Genomic DNA, 27,831 nt, shown 5'->3' on the forward strand with positions numbered 1-27,831 from the left:
GACGATGCGAGGTATTATGGTCTTGCTCTATTACGACGAGTAGTGACAAAGAAATGTCCGGTGACGGTTTGCAAAGCGACAAGCTAGCGTCCTAACTACATAAATATATAATATTTCATATACCTATTATTATACACGTAGAGTCATGTTAGTCAACAATATATATCCATAGACAAACTTCTGTATTTTGACAAACACAGAACAACTAGTGGAATCTCAGCTTCAAACCAAAGTTTCGACTTTGTGGTAGAAAGTCGAGCGGGAGATTGGCACACAGAAAGAATTCAAGCCGAGCTCGATATGACCCTGTGTAGTGACAAGGGGCGAAAATCGTCTTTCGAAAAATTTAAAATTTTCGGTACAATAATTAACGCATTTTGTCAATAGAGCAAAGATGTGATTTTAAAAAAAATGTGTCTGTTAATTAGGCTGCCCATATATTGGTTTAACATGTTGTGTTGTGGTTGTAAATTCGAATGAGCATTCCTGTGAATTTAAAGGATCGGCCCATGTAGGGGCAACGTAAAGGCAAAATCTTACGCAAGAAGTTTTACGGCTCATGACAATAGTGAAGTCGTTTTGCACATGGCCTCGTATTCATGAAGGTGGGTCATGTGTGTCAGATACATTTTTACGAATTTACTCGAAGCACTAGACGAAGGATCGACTTAATGCTTCGTATGGTCAAAGTTGATGATCTGTAGCTTGGTAAGCTTGTTTCCTTTTCAGTAAAGCGATAAGTTAGCTAATTCTAGGCCATCGACTTAAGTCGTGCTCGAAAGCAATGTAAACATTTAAACAAAAAGGTCTTCCTTTGGCAACTTTGTATGGTTTCGGAGATATTTGCTCACTAAGCCGAAGTTTTACATAGTACATCTGAAGTTCGGATCTTTATACACAGCCCAGCCATTCCACTTACGGCTAAACTCTATCATGAGTTCACATCATCCTGCCTGTCCTATCTAACGTTGATCGACCTGCCGCCTTAGGCGTTTCCGCAATGGTATCCTGCGGTAAGGTGTGATGGCATAAGAGTGTTGACATATTTACGTAGATTGCTGACACAGCGTTTTCAACTTTATTGTCCCTACTGGCAATTGTAGAAGCGGAAAGGGAAATGGACGTTGTCATGGTGACGTCGGCGAATCATTCCAGTAATCTCTTGACCGTGTAAACTGTGAATGTTTAGCAGAGTTACAGTTCTGTCAGATGTATCGCTTATTGGTAAACAGCCAGCGCCGTAGGCATCGCATATAAGGATAGGTAGGCTTAGGATGTACTTGAGTGAGTTTCGGGAACTGGTACCCTGAAGTTTTCCGATCAAGTAACGGAGAAAATTCAAGTGGAAGTGACATTCAGAGAAATGTTCTGACTAAATGATTGGGCGTATCTTACGGATTTATGTATAATATGATAACTACTTTCTAATGTGTATTCATGCGGGGAGAAACTGGCATGTTGGTTTAATTGGTTTGATTTGTACAACATTTAATGACAACAAACGACATCTTCAATGCCTCATAAACAACGACTGCTTGTTCTGATTCTGTTCAGACGCACATAATTAACCCGGCGCCGGCATCGATCTGTGCGTGCTACGACCCTGTGTAACTCTACGAATACAGCCTTGACCTCATATTCGCCTCCCCCGATACCAGAGGAACACCGTACCATGTTCTGATCATGTCATTCTAGATCAACATAGGACAACATTTACATTCGCATTAAAGTTAAGCGTAATAGTTAGAGTAGTATGAAAAAAAAAAAAGCGGTATTCCCAAAGATGATAAACCAAAGGGCAGACGAACTCTGTTATTGAGCATCACGGCTGCCTTGACTCTAGCGCATGTTATCGATCGCCAGATAAACTGTCCACAAACTAAATCTATTGAAACAGGAGAACGATATAAACAAATGCGTCACAGCCTTTTCTCAGTGCTAAAACTTTTACTATATGGGATATTATACCGGTAATGCAGGATGATAAATATGCCGCGTGGGTATGTAATGAAGCTGTTAGCCTTTAAGTCAACCCAACTGATTGGGCGAATATTTCCTGAGCGTATACAGCCCACTGGTAGACAGTATGATGGGCCTTGGCCTGTACGTTTTCATACAGTTCGTGCACTTTATTCTCTGGAGTGACGCAGTCGTTGTGAATCGATCGTGCACCGTGGGTACTTTGTGTCGAGTTGGTGCGAGACATATTAGTTGTACGCTGCAGTACCTCTCGAATAAGTGTCGAACAATATGGATGCGGCCTTCCTACAGTGTGGTGCGCGTAAAATATCAAAGCGGCATAGCACCTGCTCACCATCTTGGATCGTGGTCCATCTGCAATTATCATTTTCTAGTTACATGCTGTCGCCATGTCAAGAGGATTAGCATCTTCTGTTATTTGCGCGATTAGGATAGAATGCTGTGGAGAAGATGGCGTAATCTTGCGGGTCCATCTAGAACTTCTAATAGCCTATACGTGAGTTTGGTCTAGTAATGTATACTGTTCTCCGTGAGCCATTGTCCAATTGAAAAACGAGCTAGATCGTTTTTGATTTGACGCTGCGACAACGATCTATGTAGGGCAGAGACGCGAACAACGGATACGCTTGTTAATCCTACTGGAAAGTAAAATGTATGTTATAATAAACAAGTCAAGGGTACTCTAAAGAAGATACTGGATGCATGACACTGTTATAAAGACGCTTTTTTCTAATTCGTTTACATGATAGCCGTGTTCTTTTATAATCCAGTGACGACGGACTCTTTGTTGGAGCAAAACTATTTCATTCTATTTTGTTTTGTGTATGCCATAATAATATGCCTTATATGTGCTTACTCCGACAACCAGTTTGTGAATGGAGTTTTGGCTTGAATAGCTCTTACCCACTCACCAGAAAGGTACAGGTAGGTATACACGAAAACCCAATACCGAATGTATGTCCGATCTGCATCGGTCAGAGAGAAGCTGGAACACCCTGAGCAAACTTTTTAGGTATGACTATGTTTAGGCGATGAACTGGAGCATCGTAATGAAGACAATGATTGACGTTTGTGGCACTATGATACTTGTTCGAAATTCATGGAAGCGCGTCATTATCATGTAGAATGATTTGGGAAGTCCTAGATACCCTTGCCCGCAGCACGCGTTGGTTAACACTAGGCAACACCAGATAGCTAACTCTGCAAATTGTAGGTAAGAAAATTTTCTACTTCGTACAGTGCAGAAACTCAGCATGACGCCCAATAGTAGGTAATCACAGCGGAAGCAGTATTGTTTGTCATTTTTACTGCGCCTAGTAGTCGCTTGGCAGAGTCACTCGTTATATAATTATCATTATCATAATAATAGGGGCAGTAATAGGGTTGATAGTGCTTACAGGTAAAGTGGAGACGATTATTTCTGTTGCTTTGGCCTAGTGCTGCCACAGCAACAAATTAGTCAAGCAGTGCTTCAAAGCGCAGACCCATTTCTTCTTCTTCGTTGTCATTCGCGGCGATGGCGTCTTTTCGTAGTAGCGTATCGGCACAAGTCAACGCGGCGGGCAAACGTACACGCAAACCGACCCGTCGGCCAATAAGTGGGAGTAGAATATAGCCGTAGGGCCAAAAATCACCGTCACATTTGATTATCAACATTGATGGGCCTACGCATATAATATCATAGCTCGAACTGTGATTGTTATATGGGCAAAGTTGTCTGTCGTCGTGTTGCTGTCATCGCTAAGACGCTAACTGCATTCGAAAATATTGGCTCAGTAATTCCGAAGTTCATGATTGCTAACTAACAAGCTAATAGGTAAGAACCCAGTCCCTGACTACTCATCTCTGCCACCTTCGAATAGTAGCAGCCTATATCGAAATGATCAACGGCCTATGGTTTTGTCTAGCGGACACGAACGACGAACTTCGCTATCCGGAACTTGCAATCAGGGCAGGCCTTCTGCTGATCCCATGGCACGTGGGTATGCCATAGGATGTCGATCCGTGGGCGCACAAACCAGACCAAATTGTAGTTTGTAGTACACCCCCCCTCCCCCTGCCCCTGCCCCTATTGCCCTCAATCGTCAAAGCAGCTGAGTTAACCTTTTCATAAGCGGACTTCGTCGTAATGTCGGGGCTCGGTATCGGCCGGCCATCTAATTTCGTTCGCAGTATCCGCGCAACATTCATGGCCGTACGTTTTCGTGCTAGTATGATAGTTTTTGCAACGCTTTTTTATGTATGCGCGTATTCCGAGCAATGAATTGGATGATCATGTGAATGATAATTAAATGCGTGTTTGTGTGTATGCACATGTATGTTTTATGGAGCTTCGTGGAATCCCCTTTTACTAGAAACGAACAAGTAACAATCCGTCAGTATATGCGTCGATCTGTCGCAAGTTGATTCATCCCGTTTTCTGGTCATGATTTCCACGATGACTACAGTGATAAATGCAGCAAAAATCGGATTTTTTCCCAGGCACATTTATCCCTCTGAATATATTTTGAAGTACAAACGATCAAATGGTGATGAAGATATTATGGTTTCTAAATACTAGTAAATAGCACCGACCAATCTGTTGGCTATTCGTTGCTATTGCTGCTCCGCGTTAGACGTAAAAGGCGATCAAATCGTGCCCTAAGTTTCTCTGTGGCTAATCTCGTGCGTCCATTTCGTCAACGGCGTGGTACACTGAATTCTGGCCCTTTCCTTGTTTTCATTGCGCGATTTGGACACTCAGTCAGAGAGAGTCTAATAGTTGCGTATTTTTACGAAGAAATACAAGGGAGGTCTGTGGCATCGAAAGTTTGTCTATAGCTTACAACAGTGGCGAATTAAACATGTATACAAACGTCTTCTGTACAACTTTACCTTAAAATAGAAGTCATTATCATAATTGTAGATTTTCTCACCGGATGATATTGGAGGCTACTAAAGTGCAATACCGATATTGTATTTTATATATATATACTTTGATGCTATATCGAGAGGGGCATAGAGAAAACAGAGCACAGTAAGGACTATTTGCCTGATGAGTGAGTGTACATACGTATGCCCACTTGTGTATATGATGCAATGTAGCATTTCCCAGCACCGTATATCAGTTACTTTAGTTTGTGGCAACTCACCACAGAGGAGGAAATGTAATTAAAATGGACGGGTCATTTCAAAGGGTCAATCGCTGCAGATAAGGCTGACTCTGTATGTACTATAAGATGTCGGAGTCTCTCTGTTAGTGGGCATATGAGCAGTGGCATCGTTTCCGCACTCGTCATTCGACTAATGCCGTGTATTCATACATTCGGTACCGATCTAATTTTTTACTGTTTCTGTCCGTCTGCTGATAGATGCGTTGAGCGCACCGTTTCCAGAAGTTTTCCCATTTAAATGTTGTGCATCCCTTCCCATTAGATGCATATGTAGCTATGTGTTTTGATGCCAAAACATGTTGATGGCAGAATGAGAGATGATTTATTACGTTATCATTGATTGATAATAATAGATTATTAATCTTTGGCACACGTCAGAAAAAGATATCCGTAGATACAAACGAACGAATGTACCGTTTGTGATGCATCTTTCTTTTGCCGCGAGATCCATACTAGCTGTATGATAAGTGGCTTAGGCGGTAAGTGCTATCCAAATATGCCAGACCGTCACGAATGAGTGATGCGAACACTGACTGCGTGTCATTATAGATCGTTAGGCATCTGGGGTAGGGCGTAGATTGTCCTAGGCAGAAATTTTTTCACCTTAGCTGACTGAACACTAGGTCACTTTAGACCTATGGTGAATTGTGCCAGTGACACCTTTCACGCGGAGAACTATAAAAAGAAGTAAATAAACACGTGGAAACGGTGTGATTTCTCTTACAAATACAAACTTATAAATGGTAGCTACGATTAAACAGGCAATCTATCCCTCAATCAGTAAGTGTGAAAAAAAAGTGACTGGTCGAAAATAATTGTGATGCAGCACACCGAAACACTGCGATAGTTATTTTATAAATGCTAGTATAATTAACATGTACCTTTATGAACTTGGCACAAAAGTTGATCCAAAACAATTTTATATCTCGAAATATTTACCTTTTGAGCTTTGACAAAATGTTACATGTACTGACTTGTCCGTCAGTGAACATGCCCGTCGTCATAGCAGCCGTGGCATACCTTTATCTCGAAGACCTTTTGAATATTTGTTCATTTGTGGAAGCTTTTCGTTAACAGAGATGGTAACAGAGATGCGAATTTTATAGAATACGCGAGTGACTGAATTGAAACCTTTCAGCGCCGATACTTTGTAATGAACGATAATGTGTCTAGAACAATGGGAGCTAATTCGTCGCGATTATAGACAAATGAGTTAAATAGTCTTTAAGTTCTGTTTCAATGAACACTGCTGTAATACCGTTTAGTCCTACGATAACAAACATGTTTTTTCCTACGCAATGTCAGCGCTGAAGGAGGCCATTCCGATTTTTCTTCTAAACTTTGCTAAATATTTGTCGAGAATGCTGAGAGTGGGCCGACCCAGCTTGCTGGGTTTGTAAAGATGACAACCCACAGGTCGATGGCCAGTTAGCATAGGCCTCGTTACTCGCAGATCTTTTCTGGACCGAATCTTTAGATGGTATGCATTTTAGACGGGGGGCGTAATGTGGCTAGCTCTACTAAGTAAAAAGATACAAACCAGCTGTATTGAGACTACGGATGGCAGCGAAAGACGAGAAGGGTTGCCCTGTCAGTTAACATTTAGCTGTTAACTGCGAATGGTATCTGTTTCGTCAGAGTGAGTAGAAGAACACAGAGCGCAATGGCGGCAGCAGGAGCTGAATTCTGGGGCAAGGACATTCTGCCCGTTGCGGTCACGATTTATCTGGAAGTTGACACTGTCTTTCTTTCACTTCAAAAGCACGTATTTCAAAATGGAAGTACTCGACTGGTCGTTAAAAGAGCTCCTATCGGGTTCATCCATTTTATTCATGGCGGTCCGGCAATACGGACACCCAGAACACAAAACACGTGAATGACCCAGTTCGGCCCGATAAAAGCCTTAGCGACGAAAACTGCTGAAGATGGAGACTTATGGGTTATGACAGTATCTGGCCATGAGTCTACAATGACTCACTTCTTCATCCCGGCAGAAAAGACTGAACACCTTTGTGGTGTGTGTTTCGTAGATATTTATCGTCGTCCATTCGTGCAACTTACTGGCTATTTAATAATTATGAACTTTGTACACGTGATTGTCAATAGGCGACGGCGTAAAACTACTATTGTGTTTGTAAGTTAGTAGACGATACATGTATGTTGTGTGCTAATTCGTCGGCCAAGACGAATAGCACCAATGTTCAGTGGCCGTGCGGTCCTGATATAAGAGCTGGCAACGATATCGGACCACAATAATGGTACTCTTTTAGAAATTTGTTGGTTCAGTATTGTAATTGGCCTCATTTTTCGTTGTGTTTTCAGCTCATAATGATTGCTGTATGATGTTTTCACCACACGAAAGATTTTTTTACTTTTCTATCGAACCGGGTCCGTCTGTTTCGTCATTTTCATCTGACGGCAACAGTATCAGAGTTGTAACGGCACAAGCTGCCAGCGCTGTTGGAGATACCTAAAGATGATACCCCTGCGACGGCGGCGACCTATGTCCGTCTATGGTCGACAGGAGTGATGCGACTCTTGTATTAAGGGTGTAACGTCAGCATCTGTCTGACTGATACGATTCCGGCTCGAAAAACAAACGTTTTTCTCGCGGACTGGCATTGACTAAGGATCAGAAATGCTCTGGGTTCGGACGATGCAGCGAATAGAGGAAATTTAGAAAACTGAAGAAGCTACAAGGACAAGAAAACGAAGAGCAAGTGAAGAAATGCAAATGCAGATCTGTAGATCTATGCGGGACGCGGCGTTATGATGCGCTGGAGATCAGTATCTCGCGTGCACACACACATATACATGAAAAATCTATCAATGGCGGAAGCTGCAACAGTGACTGCATTTTATAGCGATTAACCCGTCATCTATGCAAACGCTTTTGACCACAAGCAAGGAATTCTTTCCTGATTGTGTCATGGGATGGGTGGTAAACCATCAGCCTGGTGGGCGGGTGCGTATGTGCAGATCGCGAAAAATCAGTGTATGTCGCTGACGAAAGACGTCTGTAACACACGCCTAGATCGTTTAAAGATGATCGGATCAGTAGGTCATGTTAGCAGTTTGGCTAAACAGTGGTGAAGGAAGTACAGGCATAGAACAAAGGTGTGAACTTAATGTCACACTACGTTAGACAACATTTCAAAACTTCACATTACACACACACTTTAGATTAAGTGAGCAATGTCGTACGTAAACGGCATTTACGCATCCGTTTTTGCAGTTATTAAAGGGTGTTTGATTTATACGAGATTATTGTGCGGTGCCCTGGGTAGGACGCAATGCGACCTGCTATTTTGGCGTATCGATCCTTGTTTTCACTATTGCTCTGTACTGGTAAATGTGGACCAAACCGTGGTCAAATTTGTTTTTGTTTCTGGCCATTTTAAAATACGCTTTGCATATTCTGAAGGACTATGTACCCTCGACAGTAAATGCAATCATGTAGCTTTCAAATGCATTTAAAGCCAGCACAAAAGTTGTTCAAGTACGTCTTTTTTAAACCAGGTAATATATTCATCAGCAAGTTTAATATTACGAATGATGATCTTCTTGACCAAGCCGTCACATCTTCATTGCTGTTTTATGTTTTGCGAATCGTTCGGCTATAGCATCGTTCCGCACCTACGTGTATAGCGCATAAAACGAAGGTTCTTCTATTGCCCTGCTAGTCCATCAAATATCTCTCTACTGGATCGATAAAATGTGCCTGTGTGTGACTATGAGCGGCCTAATTTTTTCAGCGGTATCGAGCTTACTATGTTTCCCAAACTCGCACTCTCGTTGCCCATATGGTTATCACGACGGCCCTTCTTTTGGGTTTCAGCGTAGCCAGCAAGCGCTGCTATGTTTAAAAAATATTGTAATTACAACTTGGTGGGAGACACTGTAGCAGGCACGTCGATGATGGAGCATTTCTACAGAACTTTGTCAATTAATGAATTGTGAAGACTTAACTAAAGTGGCTAGCTGAAAATGCTGAAGACGCTGGCCAAAGCTGCCTCAGCTGTTTCGATGGCAACAAGAAAGGCTCAAAGTTAACCAATTTGCCGTAATGCTGTGACCATACTATTAGTGCCTCGTCAGGGTTGAGGGGTAGCATTACACGTTCAGTAGCAAACGCACGAAGTGCCGCTGTTGATGCTACTGTGGTTTTGGGAGCACCCAACGACGATGAGGTCGCCGCGATTTGTCTTATCAGCGACTAATTGAAAAACACCGAAACTCATCATCCACTGCCATCAGATATTCATACGCAGAAAAAAGCAAATTATTAACCACTCAACCGTATCTATTAGCGTCGGCTGTCCATGTAATGTTTGCTGGAATTTTGGATTTGCGTGTCACGTATGGATACGTACGAATAATTACTCTAAAAATGACAAGTGACACCAATTTAAAAGCAAAGCTTGTATGTGTGGCTTCAATTGATTCTTTCTTTGGGCATATATTTTGGTTGTGATATTACACCAACTTATTGCATGACAGCTATTACGGAAGGTACTTTTTGCCTTAGACGATAAGCTTCGAATGTTCGTAAGAAATGTCGGCGGTCTTGCCAGTTCGCAAAGGCTTCTGCTTAATTTTTAACACGTTAGCGTCTACTTTGTCGAAATGTGTGCTTTTCCCTTTTAAGCCTATTTTTTTTTTAATAGATACTGCCAGTCGTAGAAAACGCGTAACGCACTACCACATACGTGTAACTGTTAACTTACCTTGTCAATATCATTATCGAGTATCACACTATGTTGCCGGGCGTTCGGTGGCCCTTAACTACGATATTGCTGTAAGCCTAAGCAAGGCTTCAGATTTCGATAGATACGTGTATCGATGTGCGCACCTGGCGTTCAAGGGGCTCCGACGTTTCCTCGCTATCTGAATATCCGTTTTCTACAGTTATTTAGGGACGGCGCTAGTGGCAATTGCGGCGGCAACTTGGAAGTGAACAGCTCAAAAGATTAAGTTACAGTATAATTTTGTTGTTATTTCACTTGATAGTGTAGTTTCAGCTAGTGGTGGCCATTTTCCTTGTGGGCCGTGAACGCTTATTGTTTATTCAGTGAATTAACAGAATGATGATGATGATGCTGTTTAGGCTGCGGATTAACTCTCTGGCGAACTGGGTCGGAAGTCGGAATACATCCAGTTGGGTCTACTGCCGTTGTTTTACGTACCGTGTCGTAGTTGGTGTTAATAGCGTAACTGTATATACTCGACGAGTTATTGAAATGCGAATAGTTCAATCCACAAAATAGGATGCAAATATAAATTATGAGGACGGAAAGAACTGAAGCGTAGAAGTAACTGAATGACAGTACTGAAGTGTAAGTATTGAGGAGGCATGTGCTTGTAAGTTGAATGCAATTTAGTTAAGCGTGAACTTTCAATAGAGTGCTGATTTTTCTACAGCAGGAGGCTCAACGAAATCTGGCTGGCCAAAAAAATAGGTTCTCACCCAACCCAGATCTCTAAATATCACAATACAATTTGTGTATTTTGCCTTTCATATGCATCGCGTACGATCTGCTCTGTTCTATTGGATCAGTGTATTTAATAGGGTACAGAAAGGCGCCTCAATAACTTCAATTTTTGGACCTTAGACTGAGGTTGAATTCGGCATGCAGGAAAAACTTCGGCCATTATAGTGAACGCTTTGCTGCTGTCTCGTAAGAGGAAAGGATCTGCGATGATCGCAAAAGGGTGCCTACGCATTTTTCCGAATCGAAATGAAGCTTAGCTTGCCAATTTGATTTTATTGTTGAAGTTATATCAAAGTTTTTGGGACCGACAGGCGAGATAAGAATCTGTTATCCGAGCGCCATCCGCAATGATAGGTGGCAATCACCCACATTTGTATGATGATTATGATCATGTGAGTCTTTTGGCCATTTATGATCGACCCATATGTCGAACAGAAGAAACTGTCTCGGAAGGAGCAAAAGTGCTAAGTTTCATTCATAATATGTTGCTATAATAAAAGTAGATAGAATCATTTTGATTATTACGGTGCCTTTTCAAGCTCGCAATAATTCTGCCTATCATCTATTGAAATAATGGATAACAAAGAGGCGCGGATCATTGTATAAGATAGTACTCCGAAAAAATTTGTTTTGATTCACTAACTCGAACATGTAATATTTGTTCATCACCGATATATTGGCATAAATACATAGACGCCTATTTTCATTTCTTAGCAGTTTGTACAGCAGACAACTAGAGGGCAGCCGCACGGCCCCTGTTGCGGCGGATCAATTGCAAGGCCTTGATTAATGAATGTGCATGCCAATATTATCCTGTTTTTGGTGTTTATGATAGTTGCTTATTAGGTGCTTGTTATGATAACCTGCTTGTAGTGACGGCAATGGACACAAACGTTAGCGGTAACTATGCTAGTAAGCAAGGAATCAGAGCTCTCGCTGTTTCTCGCTGTCTTCTAAGGTGACTAGATGGAAACGACGCGCTGAAAAGATGTTCTTGTCGGCGGCATGCGGGTCGCGCTTCATTCGTCCTCCTCCGAAAGAGGCAAAACACTGAGTGACAGTAAAAACAAAAACACCTACGTTTAGTAGAGGTTTTGGCAATAGAGGACAAACGTCAGTAATCGAGCAAGGGGCTCTTGATGCTCTACGCGGTTTCGAGCACACGATTCCATGATTCTAAAATGGCGAAGCAGATGGCATTCTCCGGCTAACAGGACAACGATATGTTGGCGTTATCGTCTGCTGAAACTTAGGCGAGAAGTCTGGAAGCAAATTATAAAAAACGCACTTTCATAGCGGCAAATAGAAGAAAAACGGGCAAAACTCTGATATAACCACTGCTAGCGATTCTTCCAGAGGAATCAAGGAACAAAAAGTCAGCTAAGATAATAAGGAATATAGAGAGACAAACGCATGGGCAGGAAAACGGCAAAATGCGCTAAGAAAGGGGGGGGGGGGGGACGCATTTGCTCTATATATGAGTAGGCCGGCTATCTGTAGGGGAAAGTAAGGGTTGCAGACACTGATATTTTACCGGACGGTAGTAACAGTCAGGCCTTTGTTTGTGTCTGTGTGTATTTGCCCCTATCGTGTATGGCTTTAGTACTGGCCACTGCGCATTCGATATCAGCAAGTCATGTTTTGGAGTTAAGTTAAAAAATGTACTATATAAAAACTTCTCATGAAGTCTTGGATTTCGTGAGTGGGTTTTCAGCTCCAATCTAAGTGCTAATCTGTTGAATTCTGAGTCGGTAATGTGAATACTGATCTCATAGGTTCAGTGTTATTACAACTGTATATCGGCGTCGGCTGGTTAGCTTGAATGGGATTGGGTTCAGAGTGCTAAGTGACCTACAAGAACCTCCGCTACCTATTTGGAACTGTTCATATCGTGTACGGTCTCCGTTAGGCTCCTGAAGGATGTCGCCTAGCGGTGCGCCCAATACAATAGATTCGAAAGCTTTTATTTAGTAGAGGAAGCTGTCCCATAAGCTCAACAGCCAACAAAAACAACATGTGTTGCTGGTTTTTTCGACGATGACAAAGCAATCCTAAAGAGCGATAGGGCTTTTGTGAGCGGGAACGGAGAAAAATGGACGATACTCTCGTTTGATTCTATCGACGTTTCATCGCTTACTTCAAGTAAAATATCTCGAATCGCTGAAATATACAATTTGATTTTGCAGCCAACAAGACGTCACCTGGCTCAGGACAGCGACAAAAGCATCAGCGCAGTTGGTAAACATCCTCGATACTCCTGAGAAAAGCAATTACTAGAACTTAGCAAGTATCGCTATAGCAGCGTCTAGCAAAGACGCTGCTGTAGCGATCCCATGTAATAGAACCGAACTTCGACATTCTACGCTAACTTGTGTTGCGTCAGATCGCGCGTCGACGTTAACAACAAGCAATTAGTATAACTAAACACGGAACAAAAATAGTTCATCGACATACACATAACCAATAGACGTACCCCAAAAGGACCGCTCTCGGTTAATAGACGAGTAGCATTTGAACGTCCGTACAAATAGTCTTGCTGTTCATTCACTGGGCAAGATTCAATGGTAACGTGGGGTTTGTCGTCGAGTGAAGGAGAAGCGTGCTACCACTTATGCGGTGAGGACATAGCAACGAACGACGAGAACGTGTAGACTTATTTGCTAATCAACGAATATTACTGGCAAACTTTGTTCTCTTTTTCTTCATGGAAACGAAAAAATGTCCTTATCGTTATTGGCCTGCCTTTGATTTCGGCGATTGATTCGATACATTCGTAATCGTGCCGACAATAAACGTCGTGCAAACCTATCGGTGGCAAAAAGTGCGTCGGCAAAATTTTGGCTCGTCAGACGAGTCGTTGTTTTTGGCGCATTCCCTTGATGAGAGGATCAACGGCAGTGTCGTGAGGCGGTCGTTGAGCCCACGCTTTCCGTTATTATCATTATTATTATTATCGTTATAATACATACAACACACATACGGTGCACGTACAAACATCCCAACAGTGAGAGACAAATCTGTCCAAGAACAGCTAGACGCAGGCCCATAGCGCCAGAAGCAACAACAATGAGAGCAACGGCAGCAGCGATGAGGAGTAGGCCCGAAAGAAGACCAATCCTAAAAAGGTTATGGGAAGCATCAGAAAAAGGAGAATATTTTTGTGAAAAAATCTGCTTGTTTCTTCTATGTTGTTTCGTCCGTTCCGAGCCCTGCGTTCCATACAACTTAGACCGCCGTAACTGTCTGAGCCAACTCGCGCCCTTGTGGTTAACAGCAGCAACAACGACGACAACGAGAGCGTAGAAAACGAAGAACGCGTCGCCACCGAACTCGCTAGTGACGGGACGAGAACGTCCTAAAAGGCCAACAGTCATCAAGCAGATTATAGTCAAAGCGGGAACGGGCTATTCATTTCGGCCAAATACTGAAGAAGGCAGCAACGTATAAGCACTCACCGATTCGTTTATTCCATTCCGTTACGACATTGTAACGGAGTCGACAAGAAAAGCAACTATCTATGACTTTATCGGGAGCATCTGTGAAGCTGCTATAAGAAAATTATATAATTATTATTATTACGCGGTTATCGTTACGCGACCGACGGTTTAGCTCACTATGTACCATTGAAGTATATCAACGTGTTTTTTAGAAATCGTCTCGGTGTTTAGCTATTTCTTTTATTGTTATCTTGGTAAATTCGTAGGCCATTCGGGTACAGATGCACTGCGAAAGCACAACATAACGGCCCAGGAGAAAAACTTAGCCATTTTATATAGGGAATTATTATTACAGATCAATTGACAACGTCACTTGAAGTTTTGGTACATAAGTTGCAGTGCTACATTCAAAGCCAGACGGCCAATTATTGTCAACACCTGTCACGCAAGCGTCCCTGCATCTGTGTCGTATTTACGACACAGATGCAGGGATTATAAAATTACTCCATCGTTGGAGTCCAGCTGGTAGCTCGGGACCGGCTCTTCACATATTTCACGCAAATGATGATGTTAAGTGAATCATTTCTGATCGGGATAATAATAGAACAAACAAGTATAAGTATATACAATGAGGGCTATCGACGATGGTAGAAGCACCTCCGACGACAAGACGACATTTGGCCTTCCAGTCGTCGTCTTTGAACAGAAGACACCAGGCGGTAGCATTTATCCGCGATTTTCAATCGCTTCAGAGGAACTCGTTTAGCAAGATGACTTGCGTAGTTCCCCTCGGCCGTATACTCAGTTTATAGTACCTGTAACTCCAATAAGTGATAGGAGTACAGATACCTTGTCCACGTCATGTCAACGTCAGTTTCTCCTATAACGGCTCTCAGCCAAGTATGTTTCCTCATTGCTCGACACTCGGTGATAGATGAAGCAACACCAGTTAGCTTGAGCAATACACAAAAAGTAGCTTCTATGATATTGATGCAAATTTTGTTCATTGTCTGTCCTTGAAAAAGATGTTTTGTTCGGATTACGATATACCTAATATATAGAAATATTACGAAGCAGCAACCGACTGCTTTGTCTGTTTCGCTGCGGATCCAAGTGCCTGTCTACTGTTGCGTGGGGTGCGTCATCTGGGCAGCCCTGAGCAGTTCCGGATTGCTAATGATATTGCTTTCGGGCTTTGCCCTCATCCTTTTTTGGGACCACTTTAAACAATATGGAAATATAGCCATAGCTAAAAGAGGGAAGAGCAGCAAACGTGGCACACATGATGGTTACTTTTACTAGTCGCGTGAGGAGTCTTTTCTTACGTACTATAGCGACGTCTGGCGTAACTCAAGAGAAAGAACTTCAGATACATCTTGTATACAATCATATTATAAATAGCTAAAGGTGAAGGCGCATCTGAACGTATTCGGCCGTTCTATAAGTAATATGTGTTTATATATATTCTACTATGCTAGCGACACGTTTACGGCATCGAAGACGTTCTATTTACTATTACTTCATATGAAGTAGAAAGCTTTTAAGCCATATAGATTTACCTGTAGTTAATGAGCAACGTTAGTGCTAATGCAAAGGTAATCGTACCTAACCAAGAACGGAACAGGTATTCCTTAATTGCCCAGTTGATGTTTGTGCCCAATTAAAATTTCCTATTAAACGTCAATTTTAGACAAAGATCGTGAGTACATGGCTGGAAAAGATTGCGTGTTGTTTAAGTATTAGTAGATATTATGAAATCTGCGCAATGAAATTTCGATAATGTAGGAGTAACATTTCAACCGATCATGTAGGTCGAAAGTTGTATTCTAGCTGTGTTGATTAGTTGGGTTCCGCTGATAAGAAATCCAATTATTTATCGTTAACAATAACCTTAGTTGATTATATTCTTAATCAACCGTCTAGCGTCCGTCAACAAATACAAAAATACTGACCAGATCAAGGCGTGACATGGGTAAATGGGAAAAATAACAAGTTAAACATTAATTTGATTGAACGAACGGACTTAATTATGATTTCATAAATTGCTTATTGTCTGACTTGGTTTTATTTTTTTACTTTTTTGGTTAGATACCCACCGATGCCTCGGACGGTCGGAGTTTTACCATCCGGAAGTACGTTACGAGTCAAGAAGACATTTATCAATAAGGCACTCACCGAGGATACGGCCAAAGCAATCGGCATGTCTCAACATTATCACTATGTACGGAAGGCTTTCGACGACATTCTGAGAGCGTTGGATGCTCAATTTGGACGGCCCCTTATGATGACTCACACTCATAATACCAATAAAGAGGTTTGTATGATGGTGTCGTGGAGTAGATCAGAGGCAGAATCTTCTCTTCCGTCGATAGCTTTTTCCTTTCCTATAATTGCGCTTTTACAGAATTCCTATTAGGACCAGTCGTACTTATCTTGTTGGTACCTTGCGCCATTGGTAAAATATGTCTTCGTCGCGCTAGCAGTAAGGGCAGTAGTGCACCTGCCGCTCCCACTAGGCCTAGTGTAATGTCATAATAGAACAGACGCTCCTGCTGTTGTAGCTGTGCTTGGTGTTCGTGGTTAGAAGGCCTGACTTGAACAGCTGCAATTAAGCGATCCGATTCTTTGTCGCACTTTCTTTTCTCGGAGGAACCTTTAGACATTGGAACATCCATTTAATGACGGCAATTGTCCGCGCTGTTACCCGTCGGGGTACGTGATCACCAGTTATGACGTAGACGATCTATTGGACAGTGCTGGGTTGAGTTTGTGCAAAAATCCTACACGATTACTCATTTTCCATTCGAGTGCCCCACTAATCAGGAATCGGATGACACTAATTATTAGGAAATAGGTCAAATAAAAGAGAGCTTCCGGTGAAAAGGCACGTTCCTGCTGGCTTCAATGACTGGTAGGTGTTGTAAAGGTTGTTCTAAAGTTTGAACAATTTGGTGTCGGAAAAATAGGGCATCATGCTAAACGCACTTGAGAATTTTTTCAATAAGAAATATTACAACGGAGCTGGTTTTGCTATAGCTAGCTAGATAATGATGTACATTGTTTTCCAGTTCAATCGATGTTTTCGATTGTTACCGCTATCCATAATGACAATTCTTGCAAACGGTTGGCAAATCGATCATTATAGCATTGTCTGCAGGGTGTCTGAGGTAAACTAGGACACATTTTGAGATTCAACTGCTATTCGTGGTACTAGAAGAAAAAAGTTATTTTTTCATTCGTTAGAACAAAACTACTAACTGATTGTTGTGAAAGAGGCAGAACGTTTATCCTTCGAGTGAAGCCGAAGATCAACTATTGCCCTATGTTTTCACACTGAATAACTCCTGCTGAAATAGTTAACTTCCTTGGTTGATCCGAATCACCGCCGGTTTCTGGGACCTTTTAATTTAAAAACCATATATATGGCGCATTTCCATCATGCACATTTCGTCGTCGATGTTTCCACATGCAAAGCTTCAATTTAACTTAAAAATAATGGTTTTAGGGTTTATGCTGGCCAAGATACTAGAGCTGGTGTAATACTAATAATATGTACAGGGAAGTTACGATCTGTGTGCAACTCGCCCACATCTTCTCGTCCTATATGAGTGCTTGTTGCACGTAATTTATAATCTCGATGCAAATGATGTTTCTATTTTTAATCTATCCCCGATTTTTTTAATGTGTCGTTGTCCTTTTTCTTTGTCTCGTTGTTATAAGTTACCTCTCAATAGCACTTTCGTATTACCCAATAACGACACATCCAATGTTACAAAAAAACTCATGATCATAAATTATACAGACTACTCGACAAATACTGGATATTTTTTCTAGTTTGGTGGCGTTGGAGTCGTGTCGGGTCGGCATTGGTACCATTTGAAAGGTAAGAACTTGAGTAAGAAATCTTAATACATCCGCCGTTTAGCCCGGATCCTGCGCCATCAGATTACCGTCTGTTTTGCTTCCTGCGGAACTCCCTTAATAATGCTAACTTAGTTTCAACGGGGGCATGTAAAAAATCGCTTGTCGCCGCGGAAAGAACAATGTTCTAGCATAAAGGGATTATGGTATTACCAGTAGAATAGCAGAAAGTAATCGGCACATATTTTGCTTGGTACTGTTTAGAAGGATAAGTAGATGTTTACCCAGAGTTTGGCCTGAAAACCATCACTACTTTTTGGATTTCTCAATAAAATGATAATGCTTACCGTCGGTTATTGAAGCTATCAAAAAGAAAAAAAAAAATGAAAAAGATATTCCTCGAAGCCAATTTGTCTGACACGTCAGCTGTTGCTCCTGTTGATGATGCTGCCGCTGCTGCTATGGAAATTTCTGAGCGTTACTTACGAGAATTGAGGTTGATTACTTTCTGGGCTAGTCGCTCGTCGCGCCTACCGTTCAGATGCCTAGTAATAACGCGTGCAGACAGGCTTACAAACAGAGACAGATAATATCGTATATGTACTCTTGCCATACACGCCGTGAAATTCTAGTCTTTGTTGCATATTTGTGCGTACTGGCTTCAACTAACGATGTTGCCTAGTTATGGCGTATTGTGTACTTTTTTTCCTAAAAACACTTACCGGTAGCCTTTCCACAAAGCATATTGTCCGCGCACCCGTTCGTTTTTTCCAACTCAGGTGCGAATGTCTGGACGGCGATCTGTTCTATTTCTGGCCGTCCTATGCGCGTCGTAGTTGTTTTTGCCGTACACGTTTTTTGCGTAGTACGTCACTTATAAGCACACACAGACACAGAGGCTCAATTTGTCGCTTATCGTTATCACTTGTTGTTGCTGGCCAATAGTAATTATCGATATCCCTTATTCGCCTATTTTATTCGTTTGTGGACCATGCCATATTGCTGCCGCATAGCGGCACCAGTAGTTGTTATCGCTGTCAGCCTCATTGCAGCAGCACAGCAGTAGCAACGAGTACGGATTGCGCGTGGGAAGTTGTCATCACGTACTTCATCAGCAGCGACCCCTCCCGCCACTGTGTGATCCGATATAATGGTAGCCCGATGGCCTTGGGGAAAGCCCTTTGCCAACGTCATGATGCGAGCGAGCTGCATTACGCCCAAGTACCTGGAGACGCACTGACGGCACAAGCTGACGCCACATGCCACTATTTCGTTGGGTATTAAAATGACGACCATCCTGCTACTGCCGTGGTCGTGATGATGATTAGGATGCGCCCAAGGCGTGCAATCGATTCTACTAGATAATGCACAGACTAGCAAAACAGACGCCGTGGCTTCTAGGAGACGGAGCAGTAATAGGTGTATATATATAGTTGTGATAGTTGTAGCGTGGAAGTTCTGCGCGCATGCAGATTTGTCACACGTGCAGCAATCCCTTTGAATTGTATTATGCTGTCACACTTTTAGCAGTACGCATCCAACACTGATGCACGAAGGACGACCATGACGCTGAGGGATAGATCAATGGATGCAGAAAAGGATGATTAAGATTGATCGGCGCAGAGCAACCGTCGCAATTGATACTTCAGCCCAAGTTCAAGGACAACTCTTAAAATCTAACGTATCCAACGCTTATGCAAATTATCCCTAGCTATTCAGCTATTCGATTTTCTAGGTTGATAGTTTTATCACTGAGATAGGATCATGACTTATTAGTTAGATACATCAGTGCAGTTAGACTGGACGTCAGCTTCCATGATGTATTTTTCGTTTCAACTGTGGCAGTTTCAATTAATATTTATTAATATATAATAATATTAATATATAAAAGCATTTCCGTATAGGCCCTTGTTAACTGTGGACTCATTTGGGGCTCCTCGAGCTGATTTAGAAGATGGCACGGCTTTCATACAAACATATGTTAGTTTTAATTTAGTTCCTGATTTCTCTGATTGTTAACGTGTGGCAATATTTTTTTCCAGCGCCAAGATTTGAACCAGCATGACCGTATGCTTGTTGGTAAATGGTTACCATGGCTAAGCGCTCAAAGATGCACATTTGCCATTGCCCCACGCGTCATGGAGCAGTGGAAGCTTATTCGCCTATTAAATTCAGGGACGATTAAAATCGTCTAGGAGTAAACCCGCTACATTTTATGCTGGGAGCCAATCGCCTAAGGCTACGCTTAAAGGCATTACCGGACATAGAATCTGACTAGACTGCTGTTTACTCTGAGAAGTTCACACAATGCGACAACTTTTAGAGTTTTAAACCGCTCTTAGACGATAGCTCGTCCTGCCAGATGCCATTACTGAAAAATTTTTAGTTTTAAATAATGAACATTTTCAACTCTGTTGTTTTTATGCTCATTTTAGGCGGAGGAAATGATTACAGCCGAACGTAAGCCCAAGATCGATCTGTTCCGAACATGTGTTGCTGCGGTGCCCCGATTAATTCCTGAGGTAATGCGACGGAAGGAACTCGTTGATCTTCTCGCTCGGCTCACTGTACATCTCGACGAAGAACTACGCGGTCTGGCCTTCCAATCACTACAAAACATGATTGCGGATCTACCTGAGTGGCGTGAGGATGTGCTACAGGGCTTTGTACAGTTTACCCTAAGAGATATTGGAGACCTACCTATAGGCCAGCAGCATCTCGCCGACCAAGCGCATCGAATGCTGCTGCAGTTGCTTGCGGCCTGGCGAAACGCGAGCCCGCAACCTCGAGACGTGTCCGAGATGCGAGCAGACACCATCGCTAACGTTTTGCATCTTGTTGAAGGCCTGTGCCTTGTTATGTTGTGTCAGAATCGAGTACGTGTCGTTGTTATTGATCCTGGAATATATTATATATGTGTGCGTGTTTTTGTCAATTCTATGTAGGCTAAACCTCCTACCCTACTGGCTTTTAGATGTTGTGAATTTTATATATTATGAATGTATAATAATTAGTGCCCCCTATGTGCAACAACCGATGAGTCATACTACTTAGGTCTTGCACTCAGATGAGTGATGAACTATCAAGCCCATAGCTGCGTCCCCCATATTTATTCATGCTGTGACGATATGTTATAGTGATTTAAATCACTATTCATATATCTGTTCATTGTCTGTGATTGTCGCCGTAGCTCGCCCAGCGTCGCGTGGCAGTTCATTTGCTTAAGGAGGTCAAATGCCTGATCCGACTGTTGTTACCTCCCCCACCGAGATCCGATCCTCCTGTGATCGACGTGGTCGAGAGCTCTCTTCCTGCAGTTGTCGACCGCTTACTCCGACATACTCATTTGCAATTGCCGCCAGCCGAACGTGCGGCACTGCAAAGTGCACAACAGTCACAGCAGCTAGATCTACAGTGGCTGACGGAGCGTAGTAGCCCCGTGTGGACTGGCAATCCGAACCCCACGCTGCTAGACGATACCGACAAAAATACAGGAGTGAACAGTAATACCGGTCAAGGAAGTCACAATAACAATACGGCTGGATCAACCAGCTCGGCCTCAAATGTATTCCAGGATTTGTCAAAAATGGATGCGTGGTGTCTCTCAATGATGGTATTCGTACCAGGTGTGGTTAAGCATTGCCCGACCGCAGTCACAATGTCATGGCCTATTGTCACAGGACGCATCAATGCTCTGTTCAGCCACTTTGAGATGAGTCTCATTAATGACAATCGTGCCTCGTTACTCAGGTTCGTAGAATATCGACCTTCGACATTCAGTTGCAATAGATGATGTCAACAATACAGTCAATGCCTTCTACAAGCTTCAAACGTATCTGTTGCAAATATGACTTTTCATTGTGGCTCTTAAAGAAATCGCCCTAGAATATATCTTTATACTCATGTAATGTCATTATCTTGCCTGCGAGCACCACATCCTTAACAATTTATTTAACATTAGTGATGAGTCAAAGTTTATGCATCGACGCACGAACCGTCATAACGATTTGCTTATACACTCGCTTTTCTCTCGCTTGTTACTTTATTTTCTTTTTATTCCACAGGACCAACACAGTGAAGAAGACGACTTCAGAACGTGACGCACAGTTAGCCTTGTGGCGTAATTACATTTTGTACGCATGCCGAGTAGCCCCGTCTAACCCAAATGTGATCATGCGCTACCTCTCGCCCGATCTCAGCTTTAGTAGTTCCCCGGAGAATCTTCCTGCCGGGCGAGACGAGAGCCGCATTAGCAACTCGGGCATCAGCGCCACCAATCTGTTCAAACAACTCGTACCTTTACTTCGATCTGAACAGAGTGACATGAGGTCCGCGGTCGTATTAGCCTTAGCACAGGTCAATCCCACTGCTCTGAAAGATCTGGTGGAAGAGTTGGCACCGCATATTCGGGAAGCCGTCGACAGGAAGCAAGAGAACCTCCGCAGAAGGCGTAGAAGAGATATTCTACGGGTGCATTTAACCAAGCTGATGGGGAACCTAGCCGGTGAAGGAACCCTTGCTGTTGCATCGATTGTCCGCGACAAGGAAACTGGCTCACTGTCTCCAGTATTCTTGGAGTATATTGATGGTGTACGCCTCCTGCTTGAGACAGAGAGTCAAGGAGATAAGGATTCTGCAGCAGTGGCCACCGACCTGAAACATCATTTCTGTAGTTTCCTGATCAAACTCATTAAGAGTTTCAACATTGAGCAGCGCTCGGCGCTTCTATCGCTCGAGCTGCGTCGTAAGCTGTTTTATCTATTTGCCAACTGGTGTGGCTATCTGGGCACGCCGTTCTCTGAGCGAAACGACACTGTCATGGAGTATGACATGACACATCTGCAGGCCATGTGCACGGTGCTTGGCTGCGGGCCAATGTTTGAGCCGCCAGGCGTACACGAAGAAAGTGTTATATATCACTGGCTGGATGGTTTATTATTTTCGAAAGATGAGAAACTCAATCAAATTGGGCTTGAGACTGTAGTCCTTCTTCTCGAAAACAACCAGGACACGGTCAACGTTCTGGACTGGCTTGTAGATCGCTGCTATACGGGTGAAACGAAGCTAGCCGATGCATGCTTCAAGGCTCTCGTTACAGTGTTTAGTAGTCGAGAATACCCGTGCGATCATTACATCTCAATTATTAACGTAGCGCTACTTAACGCGGGTTCTTCAAGGGCTCACAACCAAGAGATTGCACTTCAGCTGCTACATGTACTTGACAATCGCTTCTTCAGATCACCCTCGATGTGCGAGTCGTTTGAGGAACCCTCAACACCTGACGGCAAGAAAAAAGGTCAGGCGTCTCGGGATGAGGAGCGCAAGAAATCACCTATGCTTCCACGATCAGAAGAACAGCCAGGTAGCTCACCAAGCTCACATAGTTCAGGCAGTCCGGGTCGTATAAGCCCACGATCGGAGCGAGGAGCTCAACCAGCCATCTGGTTTAAAGACGAACTTAAGAAGCCTTTGCTACTTGCTGGCTTTCCACCATCGCAACTGTTGTTGTCTAGACAGATTTCGCGACTGCATCCGGAGCTCACGATGCCAATGTTCTCCGAGATTACGTCACGTTTCCGGAGTGCACGGCCAGCGGTGCGTGCCAACATGCTGCACTATCTTCTGCCGTGGCTATACAACATGGAACTTGTGGACCCGAACGTAGCCCATCGTGGACAGGAACAGGCGTGTCCACCAGGCAAAGAAGCGCGTGATGGTCGTGAAGGCTGGGGTTCAGCCGAAGCCACCGAAATGGTGCTCAACAACCTTTTTTATGTCACGGTCAAGTATGGTGACGAGCATTCCAAGGAGATTGAGGAGCTGTGGGCGGCTCTTGGACTCTGTTGGCCTAGTAATCTGCGAGTCATCATACGCTACCTCTTCATCATGATCACGCTTTCACCTAACACACTGTTGCACATTTGCAAACGGATCGTCCTCTACATGGCACGCACGGCATCGGAGAGTATCATCGATGAGCTCATGGCTGAACTGCAGGTCGTTGAGACTCTAAACGCGCACGTCGAACGCACAGAGGCACCGCCATTTTACCGCCTCACACGAAAAGGTAGCAGTAACAATAGTGAGGAGGAGAAACGCATCGAACTCGAACAGGAACGTGGTACGATTCACACGAAACGTCGAAGTGCAGAAGATGGCTCCGATGGATCGGTGTCGTCGGTTAAAAGCCTAACCCGGGCCGACGGAGATGGGATTGGCGATAATAATTTTATTCTCCTGTGTCGTATGGCGGACGAAGGCAAGCCCCAGTCAGCTGGCAAAGAACCACACCCCTTGCCTATGCCTGAGTATGGCGGTTATTACGCGCCTCTCTCACAGGAGCTTCCAGCTACTGCAGTTTTCCCCAATTGCGGTTTTCATCGTTGCAATATGGCAGTCATTCTACTTGCTGACATGGTGACAGCGGGCATTTCCGTAGACTGGTCGCCACACATTCCGCTACTGCTACACGTCGCCTTCCTGGGGTTGGACAATGGCAAGCAGCTGGTCTACGAACACTGTCGCAAACTCCTCCTGCACCTTCTTGTGGCAGTAGCGCAGCACAATGATGACTATACGGTTTCACGCATCCTGCTCAACGCAGCTACTCAACACTTGAACTTCGGTTTACCTGGTCAGGTGTTTACGGCTATCAAGTATAACTTCACTGAGCCACAGAAGACCGCTATTAGTACATCCACGACACTGGTTAACCCTAGCGGCGGGTATTTTGAGGCATTCGTTTCCGTACGCGTGAAGCTAGGTCGAGGAGGCGAAACCGCAGAGGAAGTGACTACCGAAGACGTTATCAAATGTCTTGTCGACTTCTTGGCGTGCAAGTCTGATACACCACTCTGGGCCTGTGAAGATATTACTGCAAAGGTATGGTCGGTGAAAAGTGCCGAACAGTTATCCACCTTCCTGCAGCACGTGCTTTTCGTCTTCAAGGAGTCACTGCCTCTTGCCCGTATTGAGGAACGCTGGGCACAGTGCGCTCTACAGATGGCGTTAGGTTGTTCATCTCGACACTACGCCGGTCGCTCACTCCAGATATTTCGAGCACTCGGTGTTCCACTGAATAACCGTATGCTAATGGATGTTCTTTCCCGACTTGTCGAGACCGTCAGCGAACAAGGCGAGGATATGCAAGGCTACGTCACCGAACTCATGCTTACACTCGAAGCCGCGGTCGACGCATTGGACGCGCCTGTAAAGATATCTGATCTAATGCGAGAAATCTTCAAGCCAATTCCGCAGAGTTCGACAGCAAACAACAAGAACAGCAAACAAACGCCAGCAAGCTACTCCTCGCTGCATCGTCAACATAGCCATAATCATGCACGTTCGACATCGCACAGCGTCACTGTGGTTAGCGTGGGGCAGGGCTCCCTCCAGCAGAAGAAGGCCGGTGGCGGCGAGTCGCCCTTGCCAAGATTGGCTCGCACGTCCAACGTCACCGCCACCTCTGCCGAGGAGGAGCCCCGTCAGGCCGCGCAATCTACCCCGCTCGGAGCAGGCCAGCAGCAGCAGTCGCAAACACCTGCATCGCATCCCGGGCAACAGCTCGGCCGATCCCGCAGTGCCCTGTCGTTGAAGGTAGGTGGTGCTGGTGAAGAGGTCACTCAGGAGGATAGGACCAACTTACTCCTACAGATGTTTTGGATTGCTTTGTCGGTTCTTGATTCCGACTATGAACACGAGTTCCTGCTAGCGCTTCGACTATTGGAAAAGGTCTTGCTAAAGCTACCGCTAAAAAACACTGAATGCATTGAGAAGCTTGATAAAATACGTTCGCAGATGAAGTGGACGAATTTCCCTGGAGTACACAACATTCTACTGAAAGGCTGTACGTCACCGACAGCCTTTGATGCGACGATAACGGTACTCTGCCTTCTCACAAACCACTTAGATATTGCCGTCGTAGATTGTTCGCAAAATAGTCTAGGTTTCCCGCTTCACGTCATGGCGTTACTACCTTATCTGTTGGTCAATTATGAAGAACCCAGCCAGCAATGCATTAGGGCGGCCGAGAACATCGCTCAGGTATGCGTCGAACAAGGACCGAAGCTAGAGAATCTTGCAACAGTGATGACGCTTTATTCCCAAAGGGCATTTAGTAAAGAAAGCCTACAGTGGTGCAAATGCATCGTCAAATACCTGTACGATGCGTATCACGACGTGTTCCTTCACCTCGTAGGTTTTCTCGTAGAGATGCTCGAGAAAGGACCGACGTATTTGGTAGCACACGTACTCACTGTTCTGTATTGCATCCTGCTATATTTGGACATCAGTGGGCCGACAACGGCAGCATGCCTTAATAACGATCTGCTCAAAACACTCGCCCGATACGTAGAAGGTAGTCACTGGAAGGACGCTCTACGAGTAATCAAACATGTCGTCACACGATGCTCAGCTTTGCCACCAAACGCCGCTGGTGGCGTCCATCCTCATCCACCGCACGCACATCCGGCACCTCATGCATCAGACGCCGTGTCGCTTGCGTCGTCAGCTTTCGAAGTGGCTGATAGTGTGCAGAGCGGTAAGCGCGAATTGCCGGGACGCACAATGGATTTCAGCTTCGATATGACGTGTGCTCCATATGTGGGTCTGAAGGGGGCAGCGCCCGTCACGCCGACGCCCGCCCCGTCACAGCAGGGACAGCAGCAACAAAACAACAGTTCAAATAGCAGCATGGTAGCGGCGCCATCACCCAGACGCAGTCTATCGCACGCAGCATCCTTCAACAATGACAATCAACTCAGCGGATGGAAACGGCCTTGGCTTTCACAGGTTTGTAGCTCCGTTAGAAGGCGCACTATTTTGATATTTGTGTAATATAACAAAGCAGAAAGAAAAAAAATTGTTCAATTATTCATCTAATTTTATTCAGTGTATGTGATGGCTTCTGCTTTAAAAAATATTTTTTCTCGTCATAATGCGCCGTCGTTTTTCTAATGCTTCTACCCGTTTCTAGGCAAAGACGCGCGAGCATCTGATTTCCGTTCTAAGCTCGTGCGGCCAACGAGTCGCGGCGTTGCCGAAAAGCCCGTCGGTGATCTTCAGCCATACATCAGACTCGCACCATCAGTCCATGTCGATGTGCTCATCTACAGAGGAGGTATCCGTGAATGTCGGCCCAGGAGAGCATCACTCGTCGGCAGATCTAGATGCTAACAACGATTTCGGAGTGTTTAAAGATTTCGATTTCCTTGAGTACGAGTTGGAAAGCCAGGAGGGCGAAACCATCGACAACTTCAATTGGGGAGTGCGTCGTCGTTCGCTGTCTAACTTCGAGCCCGATGACACGCCGTATCAGGGCACGTCCAGTGCTCAGGACTATAATACACTTGTCCTTCATAAGGACAAGCGGGCACGTGAACGCGATAAGGAGAATCGAGCGGTTGCAGGACTGGCGGAGCTGGCAAGCGCTACCGGACCACAGGATAACTCGTCTTCGGATGACGGTTCGGTGTCGCCTTTCTATGACCATTCAGACGTACCGAGTATCTCGTTAGTCTTCCCAAGCCGTCCATCACCGTCACGCGTCTCGGGATCCTCGCAATCCCTCATCTCGGAAGGCGATTGTACTCTAAGCAATACCTCGCCAGCATTCTCTCCGGTGCTGGCACATTCCGGTCACGGTGGACATGGTGCCTGCGCGCATCCGTACCTTGATGACTGTGAACATTTATGGCGAAATAACGTCCGTCAGCTTATGACAGCCGCCACAGAGGCATCTGCTGGAGCAAACGTCTATAGGTGATTATATTGCTAATAATATAAAGGAAAGAAAAGACAGCTGCGCACTGCACAAGCTGCTCAATAGGCCATCTTTTACTGCTTCTCGCGAGTGAAAAAAAATTACAAATTTCAATGCCGGTCGATGTCGATGCTTCATAAACTCGTATA

At 44.2% G+C, this 27,831-nt stretch overlaps 1 protein-coding gene across 1 annotated transcript in view; it reads left to right on the plus strand.

Moving 5' to 3' along the window:
* fry (microtubule binding protein furry) overlaps positions 1 to 27,831 on the plus strand; it is a 50,387-nt gene that overhangs the window by 20,179 nt on the left and 2,377 nt on the right. Inside the window, exons 2-6 of the mRNA XM_022852448.2 lie at positions 16,150 to 16,375; positions 20,358 to 20,798; positions 21,113 to 21,672; positions 21,987 to 26,712; positions 26,897 to 27,681. Of these exons, the coding sequence (XP_022708183.2) occupies positions 16,150 to 16,375; positions 20,358 to 20,798; positions 21,113 to 21,672; positions 21,987 to 26,712; positions 26,897 to 27,681 (6,738 nt within the window). The remainder of the gene's footprint in view (positions 1 to 16,149; positions 16,376 to 20,357; positions 20,799 to 21,112; positions 21,673 to 21,986; positions 26,713 to 26,896; positions 27,682 to 27,831) is intronic.

The sequence above is a fragment of the Varroa jacobsoni genome, unplaced genomic scaffold (assembly GCF_002532875.2).
Source record: "Varroa jacobsoni isolate VJ856 unplaced genomic scaffold, vjacob_1.0 contig00763, whole genome shotgun sequence".
NCBI classification, from domain to species: domain Eukaryota; kingdom Metazoa; phylum Arthropoda; class Arachnida; order Mesostigmata; family Varroidae; genus Varroa; species Varroa jacobsoni.